Source organism: Lolium perenne, chromosome 1, assembly GCF_019359855.2.
Source record: "Lolium perenne isolate Kyuss_39 chromosome 1, Kyuss_2.0, whole genome shotgun sequence".
In the NCBI taxonomy this organism is placed as follows: domain Eukaryota; kingdom Viridiplantae; phylum Streptophyta; class Magnoliopsida; order Poales; family Poaceae; genus Lolium; species Lolium perenne.
Window position 1 is genome coordinate 52,557,322 of NC_067244.2, and position 10,709 is coordinate 52,568,030.

The window sequence follows — 10,709 nt, forward strand, 5'->3', positions numbered from 1 at the left end:
GGAGATGTGATGGGCCGCTCTAATTCACATAATGATGATTCTTTAAATAAGGGAAATGATCCTATCTGCCCAACCTCCGCGTGAAAACGTTGCTCTTGCTTTTTGCTTGCTGGGCAGTTCCTTTGACGGTGCTGTAGCTGCTTGCTCCCCATCTCTTCCCTTTTTCCCCACCGTCTCCTCCCGTCCTTTCCCCCCTTTTCTCTCCCATAGATCTCAGGTTCCACTTATCTATGTCGATGTATTCTCTTGCCCATCATTCTTCAAATGTTGTAAAACAATTTACTCACACACATTGATTTTCTCCTTAGAATCTCATGAGTGTCGATATCCTTGCTCATGGAGCCATGGCAGAGCAGAAATGAAATGTGGCACCATCGTTTGATGTGCTATTGAGATCAGAAAGGTGTCGGGGCTGCGGGGTATGGTGGGGCTAAAAAATGTTGGTGGTGAATAAAACTATGTATTTTTTTTATTGTTGTGTAGCTCTTTTGACATGTTACAGGCTTAAATATTGTCTACTACAAATGATTTGTGTTAATATTGCGCATTTGTAAGTGTTGGATGCCTTCCTTTACTTTACATTGTGTTTGTTCGTATTCTATGTTGCATATGTTGTGGATCTATGTTCGTTTTCAATGTCTATTGTAAACAAATTGTGATTTTCTACATAAGAATTTTATTTTTGTTGCATATGAGTGTTTGAGATGTTGGTATGTTTTGCATCGTTTTTGTCTTCACGATCGAAATGTAGCATACGCTCACCAAAATTTGGTACTCCCTCGAAATGCACCATATGAATTTTGGTTGCAATGATGGAACATTCCCAAATCACGACTTGAGTGTAGAATTTTTTTTGAGTCAGGGACCCTAAATTTGGATATTCTTGTTCTGCTATCTTTTGCAGATGTAAAGTAAAACTATCATACATCAATTTTCATGAGTTCCGGGAGCTTGCAGCCGCCATACATTTCCTATGCACATATACCAACAATGTTAAATAATTATACTCAGCATTACAGAAGTCCAAAAAAATCAACAACTTTTTACTTGCAGCCGAGGGAGCTATCGCCTATTGTGTACAAGGAGCCAATCAATGTAGAAACAATCAGCTGCAACTGATCTGTCAATCTCATTATCCATCGTTCGTTGTCATCTTGATTCATCTTCACTATTATCCACTCATCCATGATTCATCCAAAGTTTATTTTTTGCAAGTAACCTTCTTCCTTTGCAAGTAAGGTCCAGCCAAAGTTCATGATTCAATGATCGATGAGCATCAAGACACAGATGATGGTTTCTTTGAGGCACCATTGATCAAGCTTGCCAGCTTTACTCTAGGCTTGGAGTACTCACCACTCATAGCATGCTTGGCGGCAAGGCCGCTTCCAAAATCGGTGAAGTGCACACCGTCCCAGCTCAACACCTTCGCCTCTGGTTTGCAGAGATCGCCGCATCCATACTTTCCTGGGTTGAAGTTGTAAGGTGGGCCACCGTTTCCGCAGCACACCATTAATGGCCACTCAATCCCTGAAGTACAACAGAAAGAAGATGAGTTGTTATCAATGACAGGTCTGAATTCAGCAAGTGTTTTGAATTTCGAAAGCTGAAGTTTAAAAGTGATATTCAAATTGCAGCTGTTCATACCATATTTGGTGTGGTTGGCAACGAAGCCATACTTGATGGCGAACATGTCGGTGTATACAACCGTGGCGTCCTTCCGGCGCAACCGCACCTCATCGCAGAGGTCGCTCAGCTTCTTGTTAAAGGCCTGTGCCGCCCGGTTGTAGTTCGCAAGGCAGCCGTGCGCGTCATGCTCACCCTCCTCCCGTGCCACCATTGCAGGTAAGCAGCCAAGGGCGCCTGTGCCATGTATCCAGAACTTCCTTGCACCGTTGTCGTACAGAATCTAAAACAAATGGCACCAACAAAAGCTTCTGTCAGTGTAACTACTTGCTAGTCACAACACTTGCGAACTGTACATTTCAGATAGTGAATTGCACCCTTAATTTACCCGAATCGCATCACCGATCTCGCCGACAATCGTTCTTAACTTCTTGTCCCACTGATCAGATGGTGTGTGCATCACACCCGCGACGTCGTTGTGGCCAATGTCCATCATGTACAGCGCGTTCTCGAAGCCCTCCTTGTTCACTGGGCCCTTCAGTCCTACAAGAACACAACGTTGATCACTATCTTAAGATACATCCTTCGGTCTCTTGCAAATTTTAATGATGGCACAGAGCTGACGAGATGACGAACCTCGCTCGAATAGCTCCAGTGATCTGCGCTTGAAGTAGACAAACTGGTCGACCTGGACATTCAGCGAGTAGGGAGAAACACCATGCGACACGGTTGAGCCGGCCATGGCGAAGTTGACACCATTGCTGTAGTCGGAGCCTACTCCCTTCAGGTATGGGTTCAGCTCGTGCGTGTTCAGACTCGCACCTGAAAAGATGATATCATGGAATGAGTAAACTTTCCAGCACTAGACAGTTAGAGTGAAATCTACGTTGCAATGTTCCATCAGCGGTTTCACCGCCAAGTAATTTGGTTCTGAAAGTTTTGTTACCAGATTATGCCTAGCAACTGTAACAAAAAATCTCCAGAGCTGCAAGTGTGTCCTAAACTTCAGTGGCGGAGCGAGCTCTTAGTTAAAGCCTGGGCAAAGTCTTAACTAAACTTGTTTTGGTGACTATTTGCCCCGTATAAAGTCTGGCTCAAAGCTTCATTTGCCGATAGTACTTAAGGGGATTCATCAGCTTAGCCCGGGCAGCTGCCCGGGCATGCCGGGCCTTGGCTCCGCCACTGCTAAACTTGAATAGTTCCCTGGTCAATTTCCACTTAATATCAAAAGTGCCCCGGACTAGACCTTATCCGGTTATCCCTCACATTTATTTACATGTCGAAAAATATATGGGTTGGACCGCTTGTTAACTAAAACTTGGCCCAAGTTACAACCAAAGGTTATCTGTCACAGTGAACAATAGGCATTGCACAAGCGCACCACCATGTGCATCTCAGTCATACAATCCAGATGTGTGTTATCTCTTGTACTTGAGATTCTAGTTGAAGGTAAGCTTCCATGATAAGATTGTCGATAAATGGCTTTACCTAAATTCATTGCTACTGGAATAAATTCATTTTGCTATATTTGCCAAAAACTTGGTAGCCTATGAATTACATATCATGGATCTTAGGGAGCAATAACATTAAGGATGGGTCTGCACTCCTCTCCATGTGCACACAGATGCAATCTCAGAACTTTGAATTAGCACATGGTGACACATTCGTGATAGGATCATGGTGTGCCAATTGCCCTTCTAAGCAATTACTAAAATTGAATCGAAACTTATAAGTGTGCGGAAACAATTCTTTAATAACCCACTCCATTTCCACTACAGATGTAGTACAAAGTCTGACCAAGAAAGCATAATGTAACATGAATGATCTGCAGTGGAATGATTCCTTGCACGGTGGCATCGCTGTGGTACATCCATTTAAGAAAACAAACGGGACAAGAAAACCATTTGGTTGGTGGGCTCAAACTCTAACTGCTATATGCCGTGTTCTAATCACGTCTTTAATCGCAATTTCACCGTGTTGACCCAGCAACTAGCACACCAGAGGTTAAAAAATGAATCGACAAAAGTAAACTATCAGCTGCATGGTTTGTGATTGGTGAGCTAACTTTCAACTTATTATATCAGCTGCTTTCATTGGTTAATATCTATACCAATCCCCTTCTACTCTTTTAGAATGCACAATATACAAACATAAAGGCGGGCTTGGCCCGTGCCTAATCACGCGCTAAGTGCCATGCTGAATAAATCTGTTCTATAATTCATAGCTTCCTTACTGTTATTTATTCACATACTTCTCCTATCAATCTTCTTTGTCTCCACACACAGAGAAAAGCAGCCAAGCCACAAGAACATTCTTCTGAAAAACTTGGTTCACGAAAACGTGCAATAGAATTGTTCTGGTTTCTCAATTTGTGATTAACACATGCTTGCATTGGTTTTAAGATCTAGCACAATCCCCTTTTTAGGATGCACAATATACTAACACAAAGGTGTTTTGGTTTGGCCCGTGCCTAATCACGCCTAAATCACGCGCTAAGCGCCACGAGAGCTAGCCATCCTTTTCCTTTTATGGCTCCAGCTCCTATCACCCCTCTTTGTCTGATTTGTCTCCACTGAAGGGAGAGGCAGATAAGCCACAAGAACAGGTCTTCACCAAAACTTGATTCGCGCAAACACGCAAACAAATTGTCCTGTCCTAATCCAGCAATTGTCATGAACAAGCCAGCCACACCCAAGTACAATTACCAGGTCAAACTTACAAACTATAGGTTTCTTTCCAATTGGCAATGGGAAGGACAAAAAATAAGAAAGCAGCCATTGTTAGGCATCACATGCTCGCGACTACTGCCTCAACCACCGTTCTGTCAGTACCCGATTTTTTTAGCTCCCCTTCCACGTTGAAGGCGACATGACCTTGTTGACCTGACTGCTCGGGAACACTCATCCATCCACCTACCAACCCAATTAACAACTGTTGCTAAACTAGTTGTAGGTTAGCCACCCAAATTTTGGCTTCTCAAGTTTGCGTTGAATCGGCAAGGATTTCAGACGAAAGAGGGGAATTTGACTCGTTGCGATGATGCGATTAGCCTAGCTGACGCAACTATACTGGTTCATATGGTGATTTGGAATTGATGAAGAGCACCTAATAATTAATAAATATGTCGAATTTGGAATCGCGGACTCGCTCCGGCGAGATGTTCTGATAATAATTGCAGCGCCGCCGGCGGATGGATGATGGATATGGTGGTTGAGCAACTCACAGATGAAGTCGATGATGACGCGGCCGTCGGAGAGGCGTCCGGTGGGGTGGCCGAAGTAGGTGCGGCCCTCCGGCGGCATGATGTTGATGCCGCCGGCCGCCGCCACGCCGCCCGTGTCAGAGTTGGAGTCGCCGAAGTTGAACAGCACGACCGGCGGCTCCTTCTTCTCCTCCACCTTCTCCGCCTCCGGCTCCGGCTCCGGCTCCGGCTTGGCGACCACCGCCGCCACGGCCTGCCGCGCTGCTCTTTCCCCGGCTCCGCTATTGGCCACGACGGTGCCGAGGTTCTGCCGCACGGCGCCCATGGCAGACGGGGACAGGAAGGTGAGCGAGAGCACGATGACGGCGACCCCCACCGCCGCGAACACGCAGTAGTACTGCAGCCGCAGGCTGACCATTTTCCCGCCGCCGCCGCCGTTGGGCCCGCCCGCCGCCATGGCCATCGGTCGATGCCTTGCAGCTCCTTCTTGCTTCTGCTTGCTGGTCTCCCTGCCTCCCCGGTCTCTCTGTCTCTCGACAGCGGTGGAAAGGTCATGCTTATATACGGTGGGATCTTCTTCTTGGGTTAGTGGTCTAGTGGAGCTAGTTGATCAATTCGACAAGAGAGTGACGTGAAGGTGGAAATCTATATTAGCGCGATTTGCAAAGCTAAATTAGCTTTTCAGAACATATTACTCCGTATATTACTTCCTTCCTTCACTAGTAAGATCCTTTAGCTTCTTTCATAAATATAAATATATTTATTTATCTAGATATGTTCTTAGATTGTAGTAGTTCATTCATTTCATCTAGTCCACTTTAAAATATCTGACATTAATTTAATTAGTAAATGTAGGAAGTAGTGGAGCGGTGTTTTAGAACATGGGTCCATATGCTCTCAATATTTCGAAATGCATCTTACATACATTTTAAATTTAAAAAAATTAAAACTAAAAGTTCGTACGTACATCTTCACGAGCTACGTGCTCACAAAGTCGTTTCATAAAAAATCTACTTATCATGTGACGTGTGTAAAAAAGACAAAATTCAGTGCTAAAAATAATGCTTTTCACAAGATAAACTTTCTCTTTTTTATATAGACCACACAAAATATTGGTTTTTCGTGAAACTTCACGAACGCACGTATATTATGTAGATGTACATGTAGAATTTTTTGTCCACATTTTTTAACATTTCAAAATATAATTTTTTAGTAGAGGGAGCATACGCACCCAGGAGCCGAATTGAATTTCCGGTAGTGACTAGTGAACATAGGGTGTAGGTATTTTTAGTTATACAAATAAGTTAGACATTTCCAAAACATTCTACGAAATGCCAATTACCATCTGGAAATGTGTACTAGGAAGAGACAAATGTAGATGTCCTTTTGAGAGGGTAAAGGTCCTGGAGGACATGGAGTCTGCATCAAATCGGCAGTGGCAGTATTGGAAGGACTCTAAAAGAACATAAATTACAACATAGTCCTCGCCTTTTGCAAACAACACCCCAAAAAAATCGTGAGAGCGCGATCAAGTCTAGGCCCGTCACTGATGATCTTTGATCTCCAGACACGGCTGCCCTCAACTCCATCGGGGACAACACCACTTGAGGAAGCACGGTGATGACCTCCACATCGATATCGATGAAGATCCTCCCTCAAGGAGGAAGAAGGAGCTCGAGCACCTCGGGCCAAGCGCAACGGGGCCATCCACATGGCCAAAGATGCGGCGGGGACAACACACTGTCGCTTGGGAGATGATGCCGAGGTCACATACACCACTGAGCCCCAACATCACCTTGACACCAACGTAGCGACACAAATACCACCATCCCCTCCCTTGCCACCAAGGTCGTCCGAGAGGAGAAGTATTAGAGTGATGCCACGGTGCAGAAGGTAGCATCACGTATTGAAGAGGGGGCCCACCAGAAGCACACCGGGAAACTATGTTGATGACCGCCCAACACCGCACCTAAGCACCGGAACAGAGGAAGATCGGCGCCACCTTTAGATTTGTCAATATCCTCCCTACTTTTCCTCTCCTCCTCGCCTCCACGGCTGGCCATCGAGAGAAAAAATGGCAGAACAAACCGCTAGATCAAAGGGTAGTAGAGCTTGGCCTTACTGACGGAGAAACTTGTTGTGGAGGTGCTCGCTAGAAGCTCCATCCATTAGAGCTTGATGAGGAGGAGAAACCACCACTGAGCTGCACCAGATCTGTTGGGGGATGACCGGTATGCCAAAGGCATGCCAAACCGGATGGTTTGAGCCATCAAGATACCGGTTTAATATTCTAACCGGAACACAAAGGTAAGAGTTGGGGCTAAGTAAAGCTAAGCCGGTATCCCCAAGGGGGGTATACCGGAACCCGGTAAAGAAGATACCGGAGAGAAGGGCCTGTCGGCGGGACTGGTCAAAGATTCTCTTCAGAGCAAGAAGACAAGGATGAGCTAAGCAAAGCGGCTTTAATCAGAGCCCTGGCGCCAAAGAGAGAGATGACGCTGAAAGAAGCCGGAGGACGTCAGCGTCACGATTAAAGAAGACTCCGGCGTCATCTATGATTAAAGTAGCTTTGTAAAGTAGTTTATCCGATCAAAGATGCCATTAGGGTTTCTTGTTACGTAAGCCACCCTCTCCCCTATATAAGGAGAGGGGGCGCACCTCATACGGGCGCGTGTCCACAGAGGAGATTAGACGATAGAACTTGTATCCAAGCACCTGTAATCATGTTGAGATCAATGAAGCAAGCGATCTAGTAAAGAGTTCTTCCTCTTGTCTCTCTTCTTGCATACCGGCCTTTGGTTGTGTTCTTGAGGAAAGCATCCGGAAGTTCATCCCATCTAGTCGCAAACCCTCCCCCGAATCCTCTAGCGCCCATTCGGCCCCAACTTAAGCCATCCCATGGCATCTGCTCGTTCGCCACGACGACAGTTGGCGCCCACCGTGGGGCTCTAGTGGCGCTTGCTGGAGTTCACATTCGGGCGGGCATCCTCGACGTCGCCGGTCAGCGTACGGTCTCCGCGTTGGTGCAGCGCATCTACGCCATGGACTTCATCAACGACAACGCGGGCTGCTTCGCCAACGGCGGCATCTTCCCAAGAACGGCCGCATCATCGAGTTCGGCAGCCACCGCATCTACTTGGCCTTTGTTCTGTGCGTCGGTGCCTCTCGCCGGTGCTGGTGGCGCCGGATCCGCCAAGGTGGCTACATGCTGGCCGTGCTCCGGGGAGCGTGGAGGTGATGATGGCAGGCGCGATCGACGCCGGCAAAGAAGGCTGCGAAGAAGGAGGCCGGGCGTGCGGTTTCGACCCGTGCGGCCAAGCCACCGCTGGAGCGAGGCGCAGGCGCAGCGGGAGCATCATCCGCACCACCGGAAACACCGCTCCAAGCGGCGATGAACGTCCTCGCCACCCCCATCGCGCAGAACATCGACCCGGCAGCGGCTCAGGCGGAGCTGGAGGCGCAGCGCCAGAAGATGCTCGAGAACGGCAAGGACATCGCCAGAGCGCAGCGCGAGCTGAACCTAACCCTACGTGAGTACAATGCTGCCCATGGCTTTGCTTCTGTTAACGCGCATGCTGCTAGGATACCGGAAAACCGGCTTAAGGCTCGCAATCTAGATCAGGACCTGCGCAAAGAAGTTGCTGCCGGTAAAAGTATCTCTGCATCTGTGAGCATTGTAGAGAAACCTAAGTACAGTAGCCCGGATAAAACGATAAAAGCTGCTAAAGCTGCCGTAGCGCTGTGTGACTCGCTTTCCGGGGACGCTCTGGCAAAACAACAAGAGCGTGTCCGGGAACTTCTTGAAACTATCGAGCAACAGCATGCAGAGCAGCTTGATAGGCTAAACAAGGCTGTGGCTTCAAAATCCGCGCGTTCGACAAGGAATGCCGGTAGCAAGTCCCATGGGCAGGCTTCGTCCCCCCATCCGGACAGAAGAAGAGAAAAAGAAGTGAATGCGCAGCAGATGACTGTGTACGATCCAGTTCTTGCCGGAAAGCAACAAGCCGGGCAATATGAGGCCGGCAGAAAAGGCCAAGGGGCAAACAGAGGCTACGCCAAAGAGATGAAGATCGTCTAATTAAATGTCTCGAATTTGGAATTCAGGACTCGCTCCGTATGCTGGCAAATGACGAGATGTTCTAATAATTGCAGACCGGCGGGCGGAAATTCAGGATGTGGTGGTTGAGCAACTTACAGATGAAGTCGATGATGACGCGGCCGTCGGAGAGGCGTCCGGTGGGGTGGCCGAAGTAGGTGCGGCCCTCGGGTGGCATGATGTTGATGCCGCCGCCACGCCGCCCGTGTCCGAGTTGGAGTCGCCGAAGTTGAACAGCACGACCGGCGGCTCCTTCTTCTCCTCCACCTTCTCTGCCTCCGGCTCCGGCTCCGGCTTGGCGACCACCGCCGCCACGGCCTGCCGCGCTTGTCTTTCTCCGGCTCCGCTATTGGCCACGACGGTGCCGAGGTTCTGCCGCACGGCGCCCATGGCGGACGGGGACAGGAAGGTGAGCGAGAGCACGATGACGGCGACCCCCACCGCCGCGAACACGCAGTAGTACTGCAGCCGCAGGCTGACCATTTTCCCGCCGCCGCCGCCGTTGGGCCCGCCCGCCGCCATGGCCATCGGTCGATGCCTTGCAGCTTCTTCTTGTTTTCGCTTGCTGGTCTCCCTCCTTCCCCGGTCTCTCTGTCTCTCGACGGCGGTGGAAAGGTCATGCTTATATACGGTGGGATCTTCTTGGGTTAGTGGTCTAGTGGAGCTAGTTGATCAATTCGACAAGAGAGTGACGTGAAGGCGTTAAATCTATATTTAACGCGATTTGCAAAGCTAAATTAGCTTTTCAGAACATATCACTCCGTATATTACTTCCTTCCTTCAATATTAAGATCTTTTAGCTTCTTTCATAAATACTATATAAATATATTTATTTATCTAGATATGTTCTTAGATTGTAGTAGTTCATTCATTTCATCTAGTCCACTTTAAAATATCTGACATTAATTTAATTAGTAAATGTAGGAAGTAGGAGCGGTGTTTTAGAACATGGGTCCATATGCTCTCAATATTTCGAAATGCATCTTACATACATTTTAAATTTAAAAAAATTAAAACTAAAAGTTCGTACGTACATCTTCACGAGCTACGTGCTCACAAAGTCGTTTCATAAAAAATCTACTTATCATGTGACGTGTGTAAAAAAGACAAAATTCAGTGCTAAAAATAATGCTTTTCACAAGATAAACTTTCTCTTTTTTATATAGACCACACAAAATATTGGTTTTTCGTGAAACTTCACGAACGCACGTATATTATGTAGATGTACATGTAGAATTTTTTGTCCACATTTTTTAACATTTCAAAATATAATTTTTTAGTAGAGGGAGCATACGCACCCGGGAGCCGAATTGAATTTCCGGTAGTGACTAGTGAACATAGGGTGTAGGTATTTTTAGTTATACAAATAAGTTAGACATTTCCAAAACATTCTACGAAATGCCAATTACCATCTGGAAATGTGTACTAGGAAGAGACAAATGTAGATGTCTTTTTGAGAGGGTAAAGGTCCTGGAGGACATGGAGTCTGCATCAAATCGGCAGTGGCAGTATTGGAAGGACTCTAAAAGAACATAAATTACAACATAGTCCTCGCCTTTTGCAAACAACACCCCAAAAAAATCGTGAGAGCGCGATCAAGTCTAGGCCCGTCACTGATGATCTTTGATCTCCAGACACGGCTGCCCTCAACTCCATCGGGGACAACACCACTTGAGGAAGCACTGGTGATGACCTCCACATCGATATCGATGAAGATCCTCCCCTCAAGGAGGAAGAAGGAGCTCGAGCACCTCAGGCCAAGCGCAACAGGGCCATCCACATGGCCAA

At 47.2% G+C, this 10,709-nt stretch overlaps 2 protein-coding genes across 2 annotated transcripts; both read right to left on the reverse strand.

The window, feature by feature from the left end:
• Positions 1-880: 880 nt before the first annotated feature.
• Positions 881-5,367, reverse strand: LOC127292267 (GDSL esterase/lipase At1g09390). Its single transcript, XM_051321630.2, has 5 exons — positions 4,847-5,367; positions 2,260-2,445; positions 2,012-2,166; positions 1,645-1,906; positions 881-1,527 (listed from the first exon to the last, which is right to left on the reverse strand). Exons 1-5 carry the CDS (start codon positions 5,286-5,288, stop codon positions 1,277-1,279), a joined length of 1,296 nt encoding a protein of 431 aa, XP_051177590.1. The 5' UTR covers positions 5,289-5,367; the 3' UTR covers positions 881-1,276.
• Positions 5,368-8,993: 3,626 nt separating this feature from the next.
• Positions 8,994-9,524, reverse strand: LOC139832180 (uncharacterized). The gene has a single exon (XM_071821824.1). It carries the CDS (start codon positions 9,447-9,449, stop codon positions 8,994-8,996), a length of 456 nt encoding a protein of 151 aa, XP_071677925.1. The 5' UTR covers positions 9,450-9,524.
• Positions 9,525-10,709: the final 1,185 nt, after the last annotated feature.

What these genes read in the sequence shown, in the direction of transcription:
- LOC139832180 (XM_071821824.1), bottom strand. Translation starts at nt 9,449, where the DNA reads ATGGCCATGGCGGCGGGCGGGCCCAACGGCGGCGGCGGCGGGAAAATG.
- LOC127292267 (XM_051321630.2), bottom strand. Translation starts at nt 5,288, where the DNA reads ATGGCCATGGCGGCGGGCGGGCCCAACGGCGGCGGCGGCGGGAAAATG. An exon ending in ACTGGAGCTATTCGAGCGAG is followed by an intron (nt 2,167 to 2,259) that starts GTTCGTCATCTC and finishes GTGTTCTTGTAG; the next exon opens with GACTGAAGGGCCCAGTGAAC. An exon ending in AGATCGGTGATGCGATTCGG is followed by an intron (nt 1,907 to 2,011) that starts GTAAATTAAGGG and finishes CATTTGTTTTAG; the next exon opens with ATTCTGTACGACAACGGTGC.